This window comes from Notolepis coatsorum (genome assembly GCF_963971535.1).
Source record: "Notolepis coatsorum genome assembly, chromosome: 16".
In the NCBI taxonomy this organism is placed as follows: Eukaryota; Metazoa; Chordata; class Actinopteri; order Aulopiformes; family Paralepididae; genus Notolepis; species Notolepis coatsorum.
Genome location: NC_140180.1, coordinates 14,814,869 through 14,838,825, shown reverse-complemented (window position 1 = coordinate 14,838,825; position 23,957 = coordinate 14,814,869). Strand labels below are relative to the sequence as shown.

The window sequence follows — 23,957 nt, the reverse complement described above, 5'->3', positions numbered from 1 at the left end:
GCAACAATCATATTGGACACTAGAGGGGGCTAGAAACTAAATTGCTAATCTTGGTAAGCCAAATAACTTTGAATGGCACCTGCTGAGTTGTGTTCTGATAATGGTTTCACTATAAGCTTATATTCCTCTACTTTTCAGCCAGTCCCTATGTCACCTATTGTGATGATGCCACCATAGTGTTGTGAATCCTTTTTTATACACATGTTCTAATATGCACACACTGTTCTGCGTTGATCATGCCAAAGGTGAAAATAACTCTGACATGGGTAGCTCAACCCCTGACCCACACAATTATTACCCAGGTATTAATACAGACTCAATGATACCATATAACAAAAACATTAATTTCCTTTTTATGAGAATCCCCAATTTGTATAGAGGGGATACAGTACGTTTGTGTGTGTGTGCCAGGGAGAAGGCACCAGCTCTTGCCCATTCCCATCAATTCAGTTCAACACAATCCAATTCAGTTCAATGGGCTTTATTCGTATAACATTTTACATGTGTTTGCACTTTGCACCCATTTTAAATAAGAAAATAAACCCACTACCCATTCTGCAATCTGTTAATAACATTTTCAATCAATTGTCTCTCTCTGGAGAAGACGATAAGCTAATTTCCCCAAATGTTGGCGTGTTCCTTAAGATTGATTAACGGATGATTCGTTTTTGTTGAGGCTGAAGCCCCCTCCAGTGAAGCGTGGTCCGTCTCTGATTTGGGGCAGGATCAGTGGCTGCTCTGCATGGACCTTGCTCTTCTCCCTGTGCTGCTGCTCCTTGCGTTTCTGACTGAGACAATTCTTCTTGATGTTCTGCAGCTTGCCCTCCAGCCTCTGATTCTCACCCTTGTATTCTTGAACCATAGACTGCCACATGTTCAGCTCTGCCATTAAAGCCTTCAGCTTCTTGGTCTTCTTCCTGAGCGTCCCCTGGTACTGCTGGAGCTGCTCCACTACCTCTGAGCCAGGTTGCAGCATCAGAATGTGCTTTAAATCAACATACAGCTTCTCCTTCTCCTGCAATAAAAGCTCTTTGTTCACCATCGCTTGGTTCTTGGTGATCAGGAGCCTCTGGAAGGAGTGAATCTTCTTGATCAGCTCATATTTGCTAGGGTCACTGGCCTCCAAAAAAACTAAAACAAAAGGCTGGCTGCCACAAAACAGTCACATCTAGAGACCTCAAAACCTACTCTAGCGAGGCCTTCAACCTTGAACTGGAGAGTCTGGACTGGTCAGATGAACTCAATGGTACACTGGTTGAAGAAACATGGCTTGGTTTCAAAACCAAATTCTCAGCAATACTAAACGACATGGCCCCCCTAAGAACCACCAGGGTAAAAAATCGCGCTGAGCCGTGGATGCACTCCGAAATACTGGCCGCTATGAAAACCAGAGACAAAAAATGCTCTGAGTTTCGTAAAAGTCAGTCAAAGCTTACTAAAAGCACGAGCAGTGAACTCCAAGCCCACGTGACTGAACTCAAACTAGAAAGAAACAGACTAAGAAACGACGTAAACTCCATGATCAAAACTGCAAAAAAGAATTTCATCAATGACAAAACTGAGGAAAACAAAAACAAACCACATGAACTTGGAAATTACTCAATAATCAACTAGGATGCAGTAAAAAACTTAAAACCAGATTCTCAAACATAAACATAAAAACGGACAACACGCTCATCACAGACAAGCTGGATGTAGCCAATTACTTAAACATTTTCTTCACAAACATAGCCACAACACTGGTAAACAAACTACCCTCCCACTCAGGGCTTTATGGGGTAGAACACATAGTAGCTTACTACAAAAACCTAGGGGTCCGCAAGGACGACTTTAAGCTGGAAATGGTAACAACAGATGAGGTACTCAATAAACTGAGCGCCCTCCAACCTAACAAGGCCACTGGCCATGACAACATCCCCTCCAAATTCCTCAGAGACTCAGCAGCCGCCATCACCCCAATCATCACACACATAATAAACCTCTCCATAAAACAGGGACACGTCCCCAAGGACTTCAAAATTGCGAGGGTGACCCCTCTGCACAAAAAGGGCAGCAAATTAGACCCAGGCAACTACCGCCCTGTTTCTATTCTCACCTCCATCTCGAAAGTCATGGAAAAAATAGTCTACGAACAGGTCGAAAAGTACCTAGCGGAAAAAAATCGAATCTACGAATTCCAATCTGGCTTCAGAACATCCCACTCCACTGACACATGCCTTCTCTATTTAAATGACCACATCAAACAAGAGGTGGACGCAGGCAAATACTGCGGCATGGTCATGCTGGACCTACAAAAGGCCTTTGACACGGTCAATCACTCCATTCTGATTGACAAGCTAAAAGCAATTGGTTTTGATAGTCTATCAGTGAGCTGGATGCAATCCTACCTTGAGGGGAGGGAACAGATGGTGGAGGTAAACGGTACCCTATCCCCCCCCCCTCACAGTGAGCTGTGGTGTTCCACAAGGAAGCATACTAGGACCGCTACTGTTCCTAATTTATGCAAATGACATGTCGTCAGCTTGTGACTGCAACTTGTTCCTGTTTGCGGACGACTCAGCCCTGCTGGTCTCTGACAAGAACAAGTTACAGGTTGAAAAAACCCTCAGCTCGGAACTAGGCAGAATCTGCATATGGCTCGCTGATAACAAACTATCATTACACATGGGCAAAACAGAGTCCATTCTCTTCGGTTCAAATAACAAACTCAGCAAGACCGACGGCTTCTCAGTTACAGTGGGTGACAATATTGTCACAAGGAAAGATGAAATTACCTACCTGGGCTCCATCCTAGAGGCTAATCTCTCCTGTGACAAAATGGCATCCAATGTAATAAAAAAAGTCAACCAACGAACTCGATTCTTGTACCGGATCTCCTCTCTGGTAAACAAGAACACCCTGAAGACTCTGGCAGGAGCACTCATTCAGGGGTACTACGACTATGCTTGCACCTCATGGTACCAAAGCACCTCAAAGGCGCTAAAAACAAAATTACAAACATCTCAAAACAAACTGGTCAGACTACTGCTTGACCTTACTCCTAGAACCCACCTCACCCCTGCCCACTTTGACAACCTAGGATGGCTTAGAGTAGACGACAGAGTACAACAACTTGCAATGGGCCTGGTCTACAAGATACACTACACGACCAAGGTACCCATGTACATGTCAAAATACTTCCCAAAGGTCAGTGAATACCACGATCACAACACCAGAGGGAGCTCCACAAATCATGTTAAACCCAGATTCGGCTCAAATAAGGGACTAAACACGTTTCGCAATTATGCCACATCAATGTGGAACGCCCTACCCAAAGCTGTAAAGGAATGTGGATCACTACCCACTTTCAAAACCTCTCTCAAGGGACACCTACGGGAGACTGCAATTCAACACTGGCCCCTGTAAATATCCTAACCCAACCCCCTCCAATGTACAGTCATTTACCTAGTATGGTTTTGTCAATAGTTCAATGTACAATTTTGTTTGTTTGTACAGTGTCTCCTCCCCCCCCCCTCAATGTACAGTATTACTTGTTTATACAGTGTGCCCCCCGCCCCCCCCCCCAACCACCTCCAATGTAAATGACCCAGTATGGTTGTCAATATCCCAATGTACCCAACCCCCCCCCACACAACCTCCTCCAATGTACAGTTTCTACGTCAAATGTATATACTCCCTTTTCTTGACTCCTTCTGTATCACAAACAGTACTGTATTTGCAAATCTGGTATGTCATAAATGTATAGATGTAGCAGTACTGACTATCTGTATGTCATGTATGTCATATATGTCCTGATGAATTGAAAATGGGGGACCCTGATGTAAACAAGACGAAAGTCTTTCTCTGGTCTGCATCCCCTTAACAATTGTGTGTATTGAGCTGTACTGTATTGTACCCATTCTACAATCTGTTAATAAAGTTTTCAATCAATCAATCAATCAATCAATTCAATCAATCAATCAATCCAGCTTTCTCCAGCGATGCACATTCATAGGGGTTTCCGTTTGCTCCTCTAAAATGTGACACCTTTTCCTCTCTATGTTCAGCTCCCTCTGCATGTAGAACACCTCACGCCTCGGGTCCTCCACGTTGGACACGGTCTTGTCTAGGATGCCCTTCTTGCTGCGGAGCCCCTTGATCTCCAGCTTGAGAAGGTGGATGTCCTCCACCCTCTGCTTGTACTCGATATTGCTTTAGTTGAGTATGGACTGTTGAATCTTTATCCTCTCGTACAGCAGTGCCTGCTCATTGTTGCGGCACAGCAGCTGGGTGCCCAGGATCTCCCGCTGGCTGATCACCTGGTCCAATTGCTGTCGTGGATTTCGACTGGTCATCATTGGTTAATGAATGCAGAATAACACAGGACAGGCCTTATGAGCGCATCTAAATGTACAGACCACGATGGTTCTCGCCCGGCATTAAAAGCAAATGGCAACAAGGTCGGACAAGAATCAAGTAATCGAATGAAGCAAGGAGATAAAGGTTCTGAATACTCGCATGTTGGTTTATTTGAAAAAGGTGTACAGTACATCCATGGAGGGACTTTTAGTCTGCCAGAGTGTATATCACAGGTTTGTCAGAGCAAAAGTAAAAACAAAAAACAAAAGCTAAGTGTATTAGTTTATAAACATATGGAATAGAGATGTATCATTGGTTCGTTTAGTTTTGGGAAGATAGTTCTGATTGGGTCAAGTTTTATATGGGCATCCGGAAGACCGGTTTCTGATGAATCGGGGCCCCTCTCCCAGGAACATGCTGACCTTGGATGTTGCAAACCTTATCACGCCTGCTCATGATTTTCTGAGTATAATGAATGGCTGCAGTGTTTTGTAGCAAGAGTCTTGTAGCAAGCATACGCATGACTTCATGGGGAGAACATATGAAATTACACTCACATTGCTTCCTTTGTTGAATCTGCTCAGTGTCAGCATTGGCTATGATCTTAAGCAGCTTTCGCTCCTCCGCCTCCTGGCTGTCGATGTACTGTTTCGTCTCCCCTGCCTGCTGCTTCATCATCTGTAGGTCAACCTTGAGGGCGTCCTTCTTTCTCCAGACGCTGGTACTCGAGGCGCTCCTTGCCCAGTGCCGACTCCTTTCCAATGATCTCCTCCTTCAGCTGTTCCATCTGGTGGTTCATGAGCTTCAGCTTTCTCTTCATCTCTGTGATCTCATCCTGAGCTTCGATTAGGTTCTTACTGTAGAGGTTTCTGTCGGACCTGACGGCCTCGTAGAGGTTCTGCTGCTGCCTCAGTGTGCTCTCCGCCTCTGTGATTTTCTTCTTGTACTCAAAGATATCGGTCTCTCTTAATCTAATGTCATCCATGTGCTGCAACACTTTGTGTGAGGTCACTAATCTTGTTAATCTGGCGGTCACGGTCTTTCTCCAGCTGGTAGATGATCTTATGCTGCTTCTGGGCCTCCTCGCTGTAACTGCGGATCTCTTGGTCCAGGTTCTTCTTGACCTGTTCCTGGAGCTTCACAATGTGCTGCTGCTTCTCTGTGGCGTCCGCCGCTTTGATCATGTTCTTATTCAAGACATCTCGCTTGCGGACCAGCTCCTCATAGGATTTCTTGTCCACGTCTGATAGCTTTTGGAAAGCCTCGATTTCTCTCTCCAGGACAGCTTTCTGTGTTTTCAGCGTCTCCCTCTGAACCTCAAGCTCTACCTTCTCCTCCTCCACCTGGTGGTACTTCTTCTGGATGACCTCATCTTGGTCAGGCGCATTTGAATCACCTCCTCCTCTTTAATCTTCAGGTTGGATGTTTTATGTTGATTTTCTGCTGCAAGATGGTCTATGGTCATTAAGTGCTGCTCATTTTCCTGCTGCAGCTTGGTGTTCCTCACTTGCGTCTGTTCCAGCTCTTTGGTGGCTTTCTCACTCTGGTTCTTTAGCTCCCTCAGCTGTTTCTCCAGACTCTGCTGGTCCTCTTTGGCCCTCTGGCCTTGCTGGGTCAGGGTTTTGATGTCCACCATCTTTGTCTCCTTGTCTGTGCGCAGCTGCCTTGCCTCCTTCTCTACCTTCTCCTTCTGGCGCGTCACCCGGGAGATCTCGTTCTGTTGGACCTGGAGCTCCTGCTGGAGCTGAGAAATAGTCTCTGTGGCACATTCTTTCTGGGAGTCCTTCTCTAGCAGGGCAGCAATGTTCTTGGTTTCATTTTCTCTCAGAGTTACCACAGTCATCCTCAGTTCATCCCTCTCCTTGGTCAGTTAATCTTTAATCTTCAGCAGATCATCATGGTCTTGGCCGAGTGATATGCCAGCTCCTTGTTCAACCAGTCTTGTCAAGTTTGTGATTTCTTGTTTTAAAGTCAGAACGGTCTCCTTGGCCGTTGTCTTTTTCACGAGCTGTATCAAACACTTTCCAAGCCTTTTCTATCTCCTTCTTCAGATAAGTAATTGTTGCTTGGTCTTCCTGGGACAAGTTGAGTGCAGTAGCAACTTTGGCAGAGTTGGACACTATCTCTCCATTAAGCTCTCTGCATTTGGACATCAGTCTCTTCTCACTCTCATGGGACTTCTTCAGGGCATTGGCGAGCTTCTCATATTCCACACAGAACTTGTCCTGCAGGCTCTTGTCCCCAACAAGCTCATTGAGGACTTCAAGGACTTCAAACTCCAATAACTCAAAAGAGTTGTCCTCTGCCTCGTTCCGTCCTTCTTTATCCTCTTGTTTTTCCAAAATAAATCTTAACAATTTCAAAATATATGTGTCATTGCATAATAATTAGCATTGTATTTGTGATCTGTGTTATACTTATACCCGTTACCATTTCATATCCAGCCGAACACTGTTGTTGTCTTGGTTGCTAAGCGTTGCTAAGCTACTCTCTCTCTCCTCCCCCACCCTCTCTCGTTCTCACATTCCCAATAGGGTCCAGCTGCAGCGCCGGAGAATCCTCTCACTGATCAAGCCTGTGGCAGCCACGAACCTAGATTTAGATTTAGTCATTTAGCTGACGCTTTTATCCAAAGCGACTTACAAGTTCTGTACGACAAGCCATCAGGAAGGGCACAACTCTATCAGCTGAGTAACAATGTTCGCCAAAGTGTTGAGTGCTACAGTGTAGGTTAGTTTATTAGGACAAGTGCATGACAGTATGGTTAGTTAGGGTTAGATATTTTTTATTTTATTTTTTTTTATTCAGATAATGGTTGAAGAAGTGCGTCTTTAGTCGACGGCGATAGATTGGACGTGTTTCGGCTGTCCTAACTGGGGTGGGTAGTTCATTCCACCATTGTGGGGCAAGGACTGAGAATAGGCGACTTCTCTTTGATGACCCTCCCGGAGCTTGGATAGGAGTAGGTCTGAGGCGGCCAGAAGAAGCAGAGCGTAGGGGTCTTGAGGGTGTGTAGTTAGAGACCATTGACCGGAGGTAGGCGGGAGCAGTTCCCTTTGCCGCACGGTATGCTAGGTCGAGGGCCTTGAAGCGGATTCGTGCAGCAATGGGGAGCCAGTGCAGGTCCCTAAAGAAGTGGGGTGACATGGGCCGACTTCGGTAGGTTTGAGATCAGGCGGGCCGCTGCGTTCTGAATGAGTTGAAGAGGCTTAGTGGCAGTGGCCGGGAGGCCAGCGAGCAGTGCGTTGCAGTAGTCGAGGCGGGAGATGACTGTTGATTGGACGAGGAGTTGGGTGGATTCTTTTGTCAGGAAGGGGCGGATCCTTCTGACGTTGCTCAGGAGGAATCGGCAGGTTCTGGTTGTCGCTGCGATGTGAGCAGAGAAGTTCAACTGGTCGTCGAGGACAACACCAAGGTTCTTGGCGGTCGGGGACGCGGTCACAGCTGCATTCTCGACTGTGATGGAAAGGTCGGTCAGGGGGGAGGATTTGGCCGGCAGGTGGAGCAATTCTGTTTTGCTTAGGTTCAGTTTGAGGTGGTTGGTCGTCATCCAGGCGGAGATGTCGGACAGACAGGCCGAGATCCGCTCAGAGACGTGGATATCTGAGGGAGGGAAGGAGAGGAAGAGTTGAGTATCGTCGGCATAACAGTGGTAGGAGAAGCCATGAGACGTGATAATGTTACCCAGTGATTTAGTGTAGAGGGAGAAGAGAAGGGGTCCTAAAACCGAGCCCTGGGGGACACCCGTCCGCAGGGGGCGGGTGGCCGACAGGGTCCCTCTCCATGACACTTGGTAGGAGCGGTCATTGAGGTATGATGACAACCATGTCAGCGCAGAGCCAGCCACTCCCATTCCTGCGAGGGCCGCGAGGAGGATCTGGTGGTTGACTGTGTCGAAGGCTGCAGATAGATCTAGGAGAATCAGGACAGAGGAGAGGCCTTTCGCTTTTGCTAAGTGAAGTGCCTCTGTGACCGCAATGAGGGCCGTTTCTGTGGAGTGACCAGTTCTCAAGCCTGACTGATTAGGGTCTAGGAGGTCATTCTGTAAGAGATAAGCAGTAAGTTGGTTGGATACAGCACGTTCAAGTGTTTTAGAAAGGAAGGAGAGAAGAGAGACAGGACGGTAGTTGCCTATGATGGTAGGGTTCAGGGATGGTTTTTTTATGAGGGGCGTGACTCTGGCTTGTTTTAGGGAGGTGGGGACCACCCCCGAGTTGAGTGAGGAGTTGATGGTTGCAGTTAGGAATGGGAGGATGTCTGGTGCTATGGTCTGGAGGAGTGGGGAAGGTAGCCGGTCCAGCTGGCATGTAGTCGGACGGTTCGACGTTACCAGTGTCAGGGTCTCGGCTTCTGTAATGGGAGAGAAAGATGACAGAGTGAAGGATGAGGTTCTCGATTCAGCATTTGGAATGGGTGGGGGTTGGGAGAAGGAGCTGCGGATGTTCTCCACTTTTTCCTCAAAGAAGATCGCAAAGTCTTCGGCAGAGAAAGATGATGGAGGGGGGGGTGGGGGGGGGAGTGAGGAGGGAGGACATGGTAGCATGCAGTTTGCGAAGATTCTTGGCAGAGGCCTCGATCCTATGGTGAAAGAAAGAAGCTTTGGCATTAGTAATGGTTTTGGAGAATGTTAACAAGAGGTTGTGATATGTGTCGATGTCAGCAGTGAGGTGTGACTTTCTATACTTCCTTTCAGCTGCTAGTAACCTAGTTGTTTAGGTCACTCCATGTTGCAACATGTCATTCTGTCAGTAAACTTTATAATTTTTTTTGTTAAAATAAGTGGTCTACAGGTTAAAATAATAGCTCTAAATTCCAACAGCCATCACTGATATAGAGTGTCTGGTCAGTAACATGGGTCTCCCAGTCCCTCCGCTCTGCAGTTAACAGGAAATACATTTTCTGGTATCCCCTTTCCACTTCATCCAATCAGGAGAGAGAACTCCACACTGCAAAAATGGTCTGACAAAAATAAGAAATAAAAACTAGTTTTAAGCAAATGTCCTTGAAACAAGTACAATAATCGACCAGTGCAGTAAGCTAATTTGGCTTTGCAAGATTTCTTGAAATAAGTAAAAATATCTAGGGTTGCCTCTCCTGATTGAATAAAGTGGGAACGGATATCTGGAAATTTATTTTCTGTTTACTGCAGAGTGGAGGGACTGGGAGACCCATGTTACTGACCAGACACTCTGTATCAGTGATAGCGTTTGGAATATAGAGCTATTTAACACTTACAGCACCTTTAATCAAAGTCTCTGTTGTCCACCTCTGTGAATAATTATCTGGTCAAATGATTCCACATCAGTGGTAAATTAACCAGCATTTGGCCAGAAGTGTTTAGTGGTATTTCCCCCATCCGAGTAATGTATCATGACATAGTCACACTGGGATTCCTAAAAGTTGATTGAATAATCAGGCTGAATCTGCTGCCTCGGATCAGATTGGTCCCGACTTTTTGACCCAATCAAATAAAAAATATACAATCAATTGTATACAACTTGGGTTTCGTTCGCTCAATTCAGATTTATTGCTCAGATCTGATTATTTTGTTTGGCTGTTCACATAATAAAAAAAAAAGATTTGGCCAATATCAGATTCCAGTGTGAACTGGTCACGCTCCTGAACTGACCCGCATGTGCAAATGAACAATAAAGAAGATGGACGTAAAAAAATCTTACAAATGTCAATCTAGAGTGACTTAAAAGTCACATGACTGTTCAGTGAGGTTGCATTGCAAAAAATCAGACCAGTATGTGATTTAGGACCACATATGAAAGTGGCTCAAATGAGAATTGATACGATCTGATTCCATGTGAGTCGTGAAAAAAAACAGATCTGAGTCACATATAAAAAATATCTGATTCGGACCACTGTTGCCTGCAGTGTGAACGTAGCCTTGGTCACATGATAAATGTACAACTATGACCAAACAAGTTGACAAGGACCGATCGCACCATTAGCTACAAAGCGTCCTTGGAAAAACCATTCCCGTCACGTTTTCAGCTCGTAGATTCTACTCGAGAACTTCCCCTGATCCCTCTCCCTTCTAAAACCTGACGTCACCAACGTAGAAACATCAACAGACAACATGCAGACGGGCATCTGTTTTTGTAGTCAAGTACAAGGAATAAACCATTTATTTTATATAAAATGTTTAATTTTCCTTTCAGCACAAAACATTTTAAAAGCATTTTAAATGTCACAACAGGTGCCACGTTTTTTAAAAGTTTTTTGTGTGCTTAACATTGGAACATCAGCATAAACTGTAACACTGAGAAGATAAATCCTAAAGGCTGAGATACGCTTCAACGTCGGCTGTCGCCGATATTTTGCATGTCGTTAGCCTCGTACGATAATTAAAGTAATTTTTCAAGATTGTTGGCAAAGAGCCACAAGTCACACGAGTGAGTTAGGCAGATGGTGATTTACGTAACAAGCGTTATGATTGGCTGAGGACATAGACACTAAGCCAGGGCGATGCAGCAGTGTGAGGAGAGTACAGTTAGGCAGAAATCTCAATTTGACCAAAAAAATTTACTTAGGCAATTATCGTACGAGGCTAACGATGTGGGAGCTAGACAGACATACTTCCACATCAGTTCAAGGTGTGGGCTGCAGTACACCTCCAAACCACTAGGTGGCTTCTGCTGCATTGTGTCGTACAAATGGAAAAATATCAGAATTATCACAACTTCAAGTATAAAGCATCTGGGGGAAACTGTCAGTCAGTCATATCATTTCAAACGCGGTAAGCAAAAAAAATAAATGGGAGGCAGGATGGCCTAGACTAAATAAAGAGGCCAGCCAGTAAACAAATGGTCGCTGGTTCGATCCCCGTCTACCGACAGGAGGGTGTATTCCAGCTGTGAGCTGGTGACTGAAGGGTGGCTGGTATTACGTCTACGGCGCCCACCATCCTGCCTAAGAGCCCTTGGGCAAGGCATTGAACACAAACTGCCCCAGGGGGCACTGACCCTGCACTCTGACCTCTCTGATGAAGGTCTACGACTACGACTTTAAAACGGTTTTGGTTAAATCCAAAGGAACAAATATAAAATCAGAGAAATCCGAAAACAGGAAAATTCATATCCGGAAAAGATAAAAACGGATTTCATAGGGTGTTGTATGTGCCTCCCTGTATTGTAAATAGTTCGTATGTGTGTTGTCACTACTGTATGTATAATTGTAAATAAGTTAATTTGTGTTGAAAATAAATAGTTAATATTTATTTACCAAATTTATGTGCAATCGTTTCATTTCAGCTCAGTGTAGAGAAATGCAGTTAATGCACTGACACTAACAACCGCCTTACTGTGCGCGTCCGCGACAACACTAGTAGTTTCGGGGGGCCTACCACCCCCCCCTGAAAAAAATCCTAGGGGAAACACTGGTGTGTATGTGTGTAACTAGGAGGGATATGAGGACTGTGTGTATGTATGTAACTAGGAGGGATATGAGGACTGTGTGTATGTAACTAGGAGGGATATGAGGACTGTGTGTATGTGTGTAACTAGGAGGGATATGAGGACTGTGTGTATGTGTGTAACTAGGATGGATATGAGGACTGTGTCTATGTGTAACTAGGAGGGATATGAGGACTGTGTGTATGTGTGTAACTAGGATGGATATGAGGACTGTGTGTAACTAGGAAGGATATGAGGACTGTGTGTATGTGTGTAACTAGGAAGGATATGAGGACTGTGTGTATGTGTGTAACTAGGAAGGATATGAGGACTGTGTGTATGTGTGTAACTAGGAGGGATATGAGGACTGTGTGTATGTGTGTAACTAGGAAGGATATGAGGACTGTGTGTATGTGTAACCAGGAGGGATATGAGGACTGTGTGTATGTGTGTAACTAGGACGGATATGTGAAAAGACACATTTCAATTGCCTGTAATTGTGTACATTGACAATCTTCTTCTTCTTCTTCTTCTTCTTCTTCTTCAAAGCACACACGGATACAGATCAGCCAGCCTATCTTAAAAATCAGGGAGAGATGTTTTTGGCCAACAGCTAGGGGTAGCTGATCCGTATCCACTTCCATTCCATTGAGCTGTACTGTACTGTACCCATTCTGCAATATGTTAATTAAAGTTTTCAATCATTCAATCAATTCATGTGTGCTAAGCTAGGCTAGCAGTACAGTACAAAGGTACTAGCATAGTGTGCTAGCCTGGTCGCGATTGAAAATCAACACCGCCAAAGACGTTATTAGCAAACCATCGCATGTGTGCACCTACAATTGTCTGTAATTGTAATATTGCAAATTAAATATTTTCTTATTTCAACGTTAAAACTGGCCACATAGCTTAGGCTAGCTTACCCTCTTTGGTTGTACATTGTCATCACAAAGGGAGAACGTGTCATCGATATTGTGACGACCCTCCCCCACATTGTGTTTGCTTGCTCTGCTCTGTGTCCTTGATTCACAGGATTGGTGGGGTGAGCTGGCAGAGCAGAGCTGGGGGAGGCTCGTCAGGCCTAATTGGGGCACACCTGAGTCGGTGTGTCCCAGCCAGGATATGAGAGAGAGGCTGCCTCTGGTTCTCTGGCGAACTCCCCATTTGGTTTTTGGTTCTTTGGTTGCTATTTATGGTTAATTTGTTCTGGTTGCTTTCTTTGCTTTTACACCTACAACATTCATGCTGCACATACACTCATCTGACACACTGATACTCATATATATTGGCTGCTCATTTAGTTCATTATAATACATTCTTTGTTATTTCTTAAATTGTGCCTGTGTCTCCCTATTCTTGTTGCGAGCTTGAGCCAGTTCGTAACAATATGTCCCCCCCCCCCCCAAAAGAGAACAACAAGTCCTTCTAAAGGTCCTTCTATTGACAGATGTCTAGCAGGTGGTCCTGGAGGTAGCTGAGGGACTCCTCGACGTGGGGGGGCAGGGCCTGGCCCTGGTCCGCCCACGACCGGGACAAGAAGGACTCCATGGCCTCGTGGACGTCGGACCTGGTCACTGTGTCGTGTGGCGTCTGGACCGCAGCGTGGACAGCAGCTGCTCGCTCTGTGATGGGCTTGTGCAGGTGACCTGTGTGGGTGGGTGGGGGGGGTGGGGGGGGGGGGGGTTAAAGGTTAGAGCTGAGCCGGAGAGCCTAATCTGTCATTCCTAATCTCTGTAGATGAGAAGACCCGTTTACCTCATGTCTAATCTCTCTACATCAGGAGAGCTGTGGGAGAGTTATTTTTATGTCTAATCTCTCATCATATCTCACTAGATGTCTCCCGTGTTAACACTCTCCCTCCTCCTTCCTGGTCAATCCTCATTCCAAGATGAAAAAATACTTTGGAAATGAACAAATTGATCCGCCCTCACTAAATCCCTTTATAGAAAAGAGACCGTGGTCATTTTGGTTGTTTGATGCGTGTGTTAATTATTTCCCTTGCCTCTGATGTATGTATCGTCTTAGCCCCTTTCGTGACTTTCGGTTTGCAAGCCTGTGGCTTTTGTGACCGGAGTCACTTGCCCACCCGCCCCGATCACCCAGTAGAGAAACGACCAAGCGCCGTCAAGGGGCTCGCGGTGTGTCAAGAATACATCAGATCTGAATTTCAAAGATACCCAGCGTACAATATGGGTCCAACACAGCTCCACGATGGGGTCTGGAAGCTCGCAGTTGCCAATAAACAGTTTAAAACATTGTTACTCGACGAGTGGTATTTACAGACCGAACGTCCATCTCCGCCGTTGGTGTCACAGCGCATGCGCACCATGCCGCGTTCACGTTACTGGGAAGAAGCGGAAGAACCAGCTTCCGACTGGGAAAAACCATTCACGTCAACCTCCTAGTGGTAATTCCTACTAGGACATATGGGATTCTTTTATAGACCCCATATCTCCCACTTCGCGTCACGAATTGCGGAAGTATGGATGTGGGCGTTTCATCCATAGATATATATAGAGTCAAAGCGTGAAGGCTTCCTAGTTGTAGCAACGAGATGTCCTCTGGTTCTTCCGCTTCTTCCCAGTAACGTGAACGCGGCATGGTGCGCATGCGCTGTGACACCAACGGCGGAGATGGACGTTCGGTCTGTAAATACCACTCGTCGAGTAACAATGTTTTAAACTGTTTATTGGCAACTGCGAGCTTCCAGACCCCATCGTGGAGCTGTGTTGGACCCATATTGTACGCTGGGTATCTTTGAAATTCAGATCTGATGTATTCTTGACACACCGCGAGCCCCTTGACGGCGCTTGGTCGTTTCTCTACTGGGTGATCGGGGCGGGTGGGCAAGTGACTCCGGTCACAAAAGCCACAGGCTTGCAAACCGAAAGTCACGAAAGGGGCTAGTATCGTCTATAATATATCTTTATTTAATTTTGTGGCCCTTTTGTCCTCTCGCCAGGCCGCCATCGTAAATAATAATTTGACCTGCCTCGTTAAATAAAGGTTATACGTCTAATCTCTCTACATCAGGCAAACCGTGGTGAGTTATTTTTATGCCTGATCTCTACATCAGGAGAGCTGTGGTGAGTTATTTTTATGCCTGATCTCTCTACAGCAGGAGAGCTGTGGTGAGTTATTTTTATGCCTGATCTCTCTACAGCAGGAGAGCTGTGGTGAGTTATTTTTATATCTGATCTCTCTCTCTGTGGTGAGTTATTTTTATGCCTGATCTCTACATCAGGAGAGCTGTGGTGAGTTATTTTTATGCCTGATCTCTCTACATCAGGAGAGCTGTGGCGAGTTATTTTTATATCTGATCTCTCTCTCTGTGGTGAGTTATTTTTATGCCTGATCTCTACATCAGGAGAGCTGTGGTGAGTTATTTTTATGCCTGATCTCTCTACATCAGGAGAGCTGTGGCGAGTTATTTTTATATCTGATCTCTCTCTCTGTGGTGAGTTATGTTTATGTCTGATCGCTCTCTCTCTCTCTGTGGCAAGTAGTTTTCACGTCTGATCTCTCTCTCTCTCTCTCTCTCTCTGTGGTGAGTAGTTTGTATGTCTGATCTCTCTTTCTCTGTGGCGAGTAGTTTTCACGTCTGATCTCTCTCTCTCTCTCTGTGGTGAGTAGTTTGTATGTCTGATCTCTCTTTCTCTGTGGTGAGTAGTTTGTATGTCTGATCTCTCTCTGTGGCGAGTAGTTTGTATCATGTATGTCTGATCTCTCTCTGTGGCGAGTAGTTTGTATCATGTATGTCTGATCTCTCTCTGTGGTGAGTAGTTTGTATCATGTATGTCTGATCTCTCTCTGTGGTGAGTAGTCTCTCTCTCTATCTCTCTGTGGTGAGTTCTCTGACCTCCCATCACTTTCTTGTGCCCCAGCAGTAGCATCCAGAGCAGCTGGACCAGCTCGTCCCACTTGTGCCACTTCTCCACGCCGTCCTGCAGGAGACACACAGGTCACATCAGTCACTCAGCCGCTCCCTCAACTCAACCACAGGTCACTCAGTCACTCAGCCGCTCCCTCAACTCAACCACAGGTCACTCAGTCACTCACCCGCTCCCTCAACTCAACCACAGCTTCTACAGTCTGTCGTTTATAGGACTGTATCTTTTCGCCCGTGTCACGTTTGAACAAATCCAAAAGGGAGAGAAAAGTCATTTGAACTTTGATGTAATCAGATTCCTCTGGTATATAAACCCCCCCCCCCCCCCCCCCCCTCCCCCACAGCCCCATTGCATTTATGATCGCAACCAATCCCAACAGAATTACTACTGCCATGGGTTTGGATGGTTGTAGATGCGTATCTGGACAGCACACACACCTGAGAGAGAGGGAGAGATAAAGAGCTGGAGAAAGCTAGTGTGTGAGGGGGGGAAGAGAGTGAGAGAGAGTGAAATAGAGAGAGAGTCAAATAGAGAGGGAGAGAGAGATAAAGAGGAAGAGGGAGGAAGAGAGTGAGAGTGAAATAGAGAGAGAAAAAGAGAGAGGAAGAGAGTGAGAGTGAAATAGAGAGAGAGAAAAAAGAGATGGAGGAAGAGAGGAAGAGTGAGTGAAATAAAGAGGGAGGGAGAGAGTGAGAGTGAAATGGAGAGAGAGAGCTACTAGCAGGCACTTCACAATTATGAAAGCTAGGGGTGCACGATATTGATTTTGACCCTGATACCGATAACTTTCTGCTCCTCAAGGCCGATACCCGATATTTATTTTTTTAATGTATATTCCTGTAGTTTTGACCTAACCAGATTTATCATGACATGAGCGTTACTACTATGAACAAAACAAAGCCAAGACAACAGTTTTGACTGATAAAGTGACCATATTTATTTTTCCAAATAAATATAATTTGAATCAGAAAATTCACAATCCGTCAATAACTTATAATACATCCAACCTAACAAGTCACCTGCAACATCACCACCGTTGCAACTCCTGATGAATTTAAAATGGGGGACCCTGATGTAAACAAGACGAAAGTCTTTCTCTGGTCTGCATCCCCTTAACAATTGTGTGTATTGAGCTGTACTGTATTGTACCCATTCTGCAATCTGTTAATAAAGTTTTCAATCAATCAATCCACTACGATGGTGTGTTAAAAGCCTGCGACGACGGTGTGTTAAAAGCCTGCGACGACGCGCGAGCAGCTAAAGCTGCTGTGAATCCAAAGCCAGCTACAAAGGAACCCGCAGCGCTTGTACCTATTGACGAGGCGTTTGCTAAATTAAAGAAGTTGACAGAAATGACCCAAGGGCTCAAGCCGCTAGCTTTTAAGCAGTGCTTGGTGGTGCAAATAACCTGGCTACTACGGAGCAATAAGTGACTGCGTATTCAACAGAGGGTTGCATCACAGTCATGAAAGGGGCTAGATTTGCAGCAGCTTTAGCTGCTTGCGCGTCGTCGTAGGCTTTTAACACACTTGTTAGGTTGGATGTATTATAAGTTGTTGCCCTTTTCCCTCCTCGTGGAACTTCTGCATTGCATTTGTTACAAATAGCAAGCAAACTTTTTTCCTCTGAAACTATTCCCACACTACTGACGCCATCTTTGTTTACATCCGCGCTGCTTCGAAACTTACGTGGCTACGTCACAGCCAAGAAAGGGAGCGCTGGATTTGTGTAAAACGCCCTCTTCCTAAACCACACGCTATCAGTCGTACCACAGTACTGGCAAAACGGGAGGAGCCTACAGTAAAAACAAACGCCCTTCATCCCAATTCACCCACACCGCATTTCTTTTTACCAAAAAATATATTATATTATCCGAGCTATCAATAACGTTATCGGGATGACGTCATAATTGCTGATATCGGCCCGATAATTATCGTGCATCCCTAATGAAAGCACTTCTTTTTTACTGTCTATGGCATGCACTCAAGGTTCAATGTTCAAGTTTATCATATGCATAATAATTTTTTTAAAGAAACAATGCATTCATTCATTTCGGGTGAAAGAACATCACGGTTGAGGATGACAGTCGTCCTTTTATCTTGGTGCAGAAACAGAGTTGTTTTGGCCTGCGGTCACAGGATCTTTTAACTCTCTCTGTACCATTTGCCCACAAAAAACTCGGAAAAAACAGCCTTTACCTATTCTGCCCCATCTACGTGGAACTTATTGCAAAAGGAACTGAGGCTCCCGAACCTAATTCCCAAATTACAAGCGTTTTTTTTTTATCCACTTTTTCTCCCATTTTCTATTTTTCTCCCATCCCAATTTCGTATCATCCAATTCAACACAAAAGCCACAGCTCTACACAAGATACACAACACGAAAGACAGAGTTTCTACTATAAAGATGAACGCAAAAGATATTTCCTATACTAACAACAATGCAAGTACCAGAGCCTTCACCAGCTCTAGCGTTTTTTTTTTATCCACTTTTTCTCCCATTTCCCTGTCTCGAACGCTGTTTCTTGCCTCCCACAAGCCGGCTGCAATGTGGACTAAGTCATACATAGCACAAGTCCCCTCCGATACTCGAGGTAACAGCAGTCGCATCTTTTCACCTGCACGGTGCGATCTTTCAGTGTCGGGGGTCTGCGCTCTGGAGGGGCGCCGCCCCCATCGCTTCCTGATTCTACTGCGCAGGCGCACCAACCGACCTGTAGTCGCTGTCCACAACGCCCGATCCCCACCCATCAGTTTCCCACCCCCTAATACTGCCAATTGTATTAGTACGGACGACCAGCTAAACTGAAAGCAATGTGGAGCGCTGGGCTCGAACAGGCGAACCCAGCGTCTCCAGTATTCGTGGTGAGCGCCTTGCCCACTGCACCACGTAGCCGCCCCCAAATTACAAGTGTTATGGACCCTGTCCTTATGTATATATATATAGAGGGAGTTATGTATAATATCTGTTGTGTATATAGGCATGTTTTGTTTGTTGTTGTCTTTTGTCTCCCTCTTGTGTCTACATATCCCCATTCTCAGATGTCTCCCAGTTCCAGCACCACCAGCAGCAGCTGGTCAATCAGGATCTCACTCCAGCAACAGCAGCAGTGCAACGGCAGCTGTTGCTGATCTGCAATCAAGCCCTCTCTCCCTTCATATATCCCATTGTGTGCAGTGTTAGTTAGCTCTCTGGTTCATTGTGGTAAAGTAGAGCTCTTGGTGTCTTTTGTGGTAACTCCCTTTGTGTCTTCTGGTAATAGAACTGATGCTCTTAGGGTACATTTGGTAGAGCTGGTGAAGGCTCTGGTACTTGCATTGTTGTTAGTATAGGAAATATCTTTTGTGTTCATCTTTATAGTAGAAACTCTGTCTTTCGTGTTGTGTATCTTGTGTAGAGCTGTGGCTTTTTGGGCATTAGGAATGGTGTAGAGCTGGTACCTGAAGCTCTGGTTCATTGTATTGTGTTTAAGTCATTATAGTTTGTTGCACATTTCTGTTAACCCTTTGTATATTTGTTCCCTGTTCACCCAGCCTATGGTGATTACTTTTCTATGTATTAACCTTTTTGTTTTCGCACACAGGGAGAATTGAGGACAGGAAGATACCCATGGTCTACATTTTTGCATCACGTAGGTGACCTAATGTTCAAGTCAAGTAGAGTTTTATTTGTCACGGCATACAATCATAGTGAAATGCGGGGGGTCATGCCCGCAGCGATGTGCAACACAAGTAATAGACAGGAATAGGACATTTGTGCAATAATTAAAGACGCCAGCTTTAGAGTGAGCACCACCACCTGTACTTTTGGCCGTTCAGCGCCTGTAAAGGGGAGGGTGGGTTTTCATTTCCTTTTGTATTTTATTTGGTGCAGAATCGACTGTCAATCAAAATTTCATTGGTTGAGAGCTCTGGTTGAGAATAGTATCCAGCTGCAGCCCGGTTGACCATACTGGTAGAACTAGTATCTAGCTGCAGACCATACTGGGAGAGAGACAGTGCTATTTCTTGATGTTTCCTTATTTTAAGTAAGTAAAGAGGCCTATGTTCATATCGGTGAGCACAATTTGTAACACAAATATACAGTAGTTTCATAAAAAAAAAGAAATTACAAAAAAAAATTAAAAATTAAATAATTTTTTGCCACAAATATCGGTATCGGCCGATTGTGTTAGTTGAACAATTGGTATCGGTGGCTAATTTTCATATCGGTGCATCCCTAGTTGCAGGTGTGTGTAAACAACTCTGCAATAGTTCTTTTTTTTGTCCCCTTTCCCTGTTACCCTTCGAGAGGCCCTCAGAATTCATACATTTTGAATTTTAAACAGTTAACATTTTTCCAGGTTCGATCATTTACATTTAGCTGAAGCTTTTATCCAAAGTGTAACTGAGGGGTTACAAAACCCTGACTGTATTAAAGATTGTGATAGATTAAACCACTGCTAGTTATGTACTTTAATTACTGGCCAGACAGTACATCAAATATAGATGGTGAACACCCACAAGAACACGGCATTGACACAGAAATAGTATTTGAGGGTAATTTATTATTATTAGGCAACGTTAGGTTACAGACTGAGAATTAGGGTCGCGCTTGTATGGCGAAGAATATACGTAAAGTCAGTCAAGAGCATGAGTCACTAAGAATAGCAGGAATCCTACGATGGGTCTAAGTTGACACCACCTGTCGTATAGTAGCAATTATATAGGGCAACACTGGTACCGACTGAGACAATGGGTTCCCTCCGGGGTGTAAGGCCTGGAGGGTAGAGGAATGTTCGGGTACTCCGTCTGATTCAATGAGGAATAAAGAGACTCCAGGTACAGGAGTCGGTCCTTGTAAACTCCCTTGATCAGCAGCAAAAGCAATAATTGTAATCCAAATGCCCGACAGCATTGATGACAGCTAGCCAGCCCCGTCCACGAGGCAGGCCCGAGTTGTAATCCTCACGAGGTTGAATCCCAAACGATAGTGGAAATCAACGATGCTCTTCTCCGGATACCACGTTCCAAATCAATACAATCCAACCAGTAATGGTTCTGCAATCGCCGACGCCGATTCTCCTGTGTACATGTCCAACGGTTCTCCGCCTAGGACTCCTCGGGTGTGGGCGACGTATTTAGACCACACAGCCTGGTTAAGTGCACTAGCTAAAGACACGACGAACCGCTGGGTAATGCTACACACGAAAGAACTGTGGCCGCACGATATACAATAAATGATCGACTATTTACTTCACATTAGATTAAGTCGAACTCAACGTTACTTCATTAAACTCTGACACGTTTACCATTCTATTCGCACGCGGTTCTCAATGCTCTGTTAGACGCAAGGTTGCTCACTTCACTGCACGTTGACTCGTGGTGAAGGTGGGTAAGGTACTGAACATAACTGAATTGAACTAAGCGACTAAGCACGGTGTGCGCACCTTGCGCTGTATTTATACTTAAGTGAATATCTAGTCCCAACCTCAGTCCTTGTCTCGTATTACTACGCTGACTCCGGGCATGTTCCGACATGCCTGCAGTTGTCTTTGAACTTGCCGTTGGGGGCAAAACGTTTTTTTTTTTTTTTTTTTAATTTTTTTTCTGGTTTCTTACTTGATTCGATACTCTGTAGTACCGACGTGTTTCGGTTCGGTACCTCAAAAGTACCGAATTCGGTACCCATCCCTAGTGTTGAGTGCATAGTAGTAGAGACATATTGGTATATTAGGTAGTAATATAGACAAGGAAGATTAATTAGTGGAAGAGCATGATAGTAGAAGACAGTACGAATGTTATATATATTATTTTTTCCCCTTTCATTTCAGATATTGATTGAAGAAGTGTGTTTTTAGTCGACGGCGAACGATTAGTCGGGTTTCAGCTGTCCTGACTGTGGCGGGGAGTCCGTTACACCATTGTGGAGCGAGGACAGAGACTAGGCGGCTTCTCTTTGATGACCCTCCCGGAGCTCGGATAGGAGTGGGTCTGAGACGGCCAGGAGATGCAGAGCGTAGGGGTCTTGAGGGTGTGTGATTATTAGAGACCATTGACCGGAGGTAGGCGGGGGAGCCGTTCCCCTTCCCCGATCAATAGTTTGAACAAAAAGAAAAGCGACAGCCCCACTCTGTACCGAGTGCTCTCAGATACTCACAGCGGGGTCTGGTGGCAGAGTGCAGTTTTTCAGGAAGTGAAGCAGCAGGCTGGGAGACGTGGCCAGAGGGCTCTTCAGGGGGCAGGCGCAACGCAACAGCAGCTCCACCAGCTTACACCTCAGCAGCCAGCTCTGCATCCCCTCCAGCAGCACCATCCTGGGGGGGGGGGGGGGAGAGAGAGATGAGTAAGAGGAGCAACGAGTAAGAGGAGCAACAGAGAGACAGACAGACAGACAGAGAGAGAGGAGAAAGATGAGCAACAGAGAGATGAGTAAGAGGAGCAACAGACTGACAGAGAGAGAGGAGAAAGACGAGCAACAGAGAGACAGACAGAACAGAAGTTACTACTTATCATCTGATGTTGACCGGATGGGGGGGGGGGGGGGTCGTTTATAATTCCGTGGCCAACGTTAGATGATTCTAGTGTGGGTGATATGATCATCAGAGCAGTTTATATCGAACACGTTAAAAAATAACGCTGAATCTTACCGTAGAGACTCAGCAGCCGCCATCACACCAATCATCACACACATAATAAACCTCTCCATAAAACAGGGACACGTCCCCAAGGACTTCAAAATTGCGAGGGTGACCCCTCTGCACAAAAAGGGCAGCAAATTAGACCCAGGCAACTACCGCCCTGTTTCTATTCTCACCTCCATCTCGAAAGTCATGGAAAAAATAGTCTACGAACAGGTCGAAAAGTACCTAGCGGAAAAAAATCTAATCTACGAATTCCAATCTGGCTTCAGAACATCCCACTCCACTGACACATGCCTTCTCTATTTGAATGACCACATCAAACAAGAGGTGGACGCAGGCAAATACTGCGGCATGGTCATGCTGGACCTACAAAAGGCCTTTGACACGGTCAATCACTCCATTCTGATTGACAAGCTAAAAGCAATTGGTTTTGATAGTCTATCAGTGAGCTGGATGCAATCCTACCTTGAGGGGAGGGAACAGATGGTGGAGGTAAACGGTACCCTATCCCCCCCCCTCACAGTGAGCTGTGGTGTTCCACAAGGAAGCATACTAGGACCGCTACTGTTCCTAATTTATGCAAATGACATGTTGTCAGCTTGTGACTGCAACTTGTTCCTGTTTGCGGACGACTCAGCCCTGCTGGTCTCTGACAAGAACAAGTTGCAGGTTGAAAAAACCCTCAGCTCAGAACTCGGCAGAATCTGCACCTGGCTCGCTGATAACAAACTATCATTACACCTGGGTAAAACAGAGTCCATTCTCTTCGGATCAAATAACAAACTCAGCAAGACCGACGGCTTCTCAGTTACAGTGGGTGACAATATTGTCACAAGGAAAGATGAAATTACATACCCAGGGTCCATCCTAGAGGCAAATCTTTCCTGTGACAAAATGGCATCCAAGGTAATAAAAAAAAGTCAACCAATGAACTAGATTCTTGTACTGGATCTCCTCTCTGGTAAACAAGAATACCCTGAAGACTCTGGCAGGAGCACTCATTCAAGGGTACTACGACTATGCTTGCACCTCATGGTACAAAAGCACCTCAAAGGCGCTAAAAACAAGATTACAAACATCACAAAACAAACTGGTCAGACTACTACTTGACCTTACTCCTAGAACCCACTTCACCCCTGACCACTTTGACTACCTAGGATGGCTTAGAGTAGACGACAGAGTACGGCAACTTGCAATGGGCCTGGTCTACAAGATACACTATACGACTAAGGTACCCATGTACATGTCAAAATACTTCCCAAAGGTCAGTGAATACCACGACCACAACACCAGAGGGAGCTCAACAAATCATGTTAAACCCAGATTCGGCTCAAACAAGGGACTAAACACGTTTCGCAATTATGCCACATTAATGTGGAACGCCCTACCCAAAGCTGTAAAGGAATGTGAATCCCTACCCACATTCAAAACCGCTCTAAAAGAGCACCTACGGGAGGCTGCAATTCTAAACTGGCCACCGTAAATGTCCAAACCCCCTCATCCCCTCCTAATAGACAGTCTCCTCCCCACCGCATGTATATATTCTCTCCCCACCATATGTATATTTCTCTCCCTCCCACCCACCCACCCCCTCCTAATGTACAGTCTCCTCCCCACGTATGTATATATTCTCTCCCCACCATATGTATATTTCTCTCCCACCAACCCACCCCCTCCTAATGTACAGTCTCCTCCCCACCGTAT

General features: G+C 45.4%; 1 protein-coding gene and 1 pseudogene across 3 annotated transcripts in view; both read right to left on the bottom strand.

Moving 5' to 3' along the window:
* Window positions 1-640: 640 nt before the first annotated feature.
* LOC311242894 (cilia- and flagella-associated protein 58-like) lies at window positions 641-10,991 on the bottom strand (annotated as a pseudogene). The gene is made up of 4 exons: window positions 10,927-10,991; window positions 4,901-6,687; window positions 3,974-4,326; window positions 641-1,131 (listed from the first exon to the last, which is right to left on the bottom strand). The product of its transcript is annotated as a cilia- and flagella-associated protein 58-like (transcript).
* simc1 (SUMO interacting motifs containing 1) overlaps window positions 10,557-23,957 on the bottom strand; it is a 51,267-nt gene continuing 37,866 nt past the window's right edge. For both annotated transcript variants that reach the window (XM_084332388.1, XM_084332390.1), the window contains 3 exons: window positions 21,770-21,926; window positions 15,601-15,685; window positions 10,557-13,387 (listed from right to left, as the gene is read on the bottom strand). In XM_084332388.1, coding sequence (XP_084188514.1) covers window positions 13,179-13,387; window positions 15,601-15,685; window positions 21,770-21,926 — 451 coding nt within the window. In that variant the 3' untranslated portion in view covers window positions 10,557-13,178. The remainder of the gene's footprint in view (window positions 13,388-15,600; window positions 15,686-21,769; window positions 21,927-23,957) is intronic.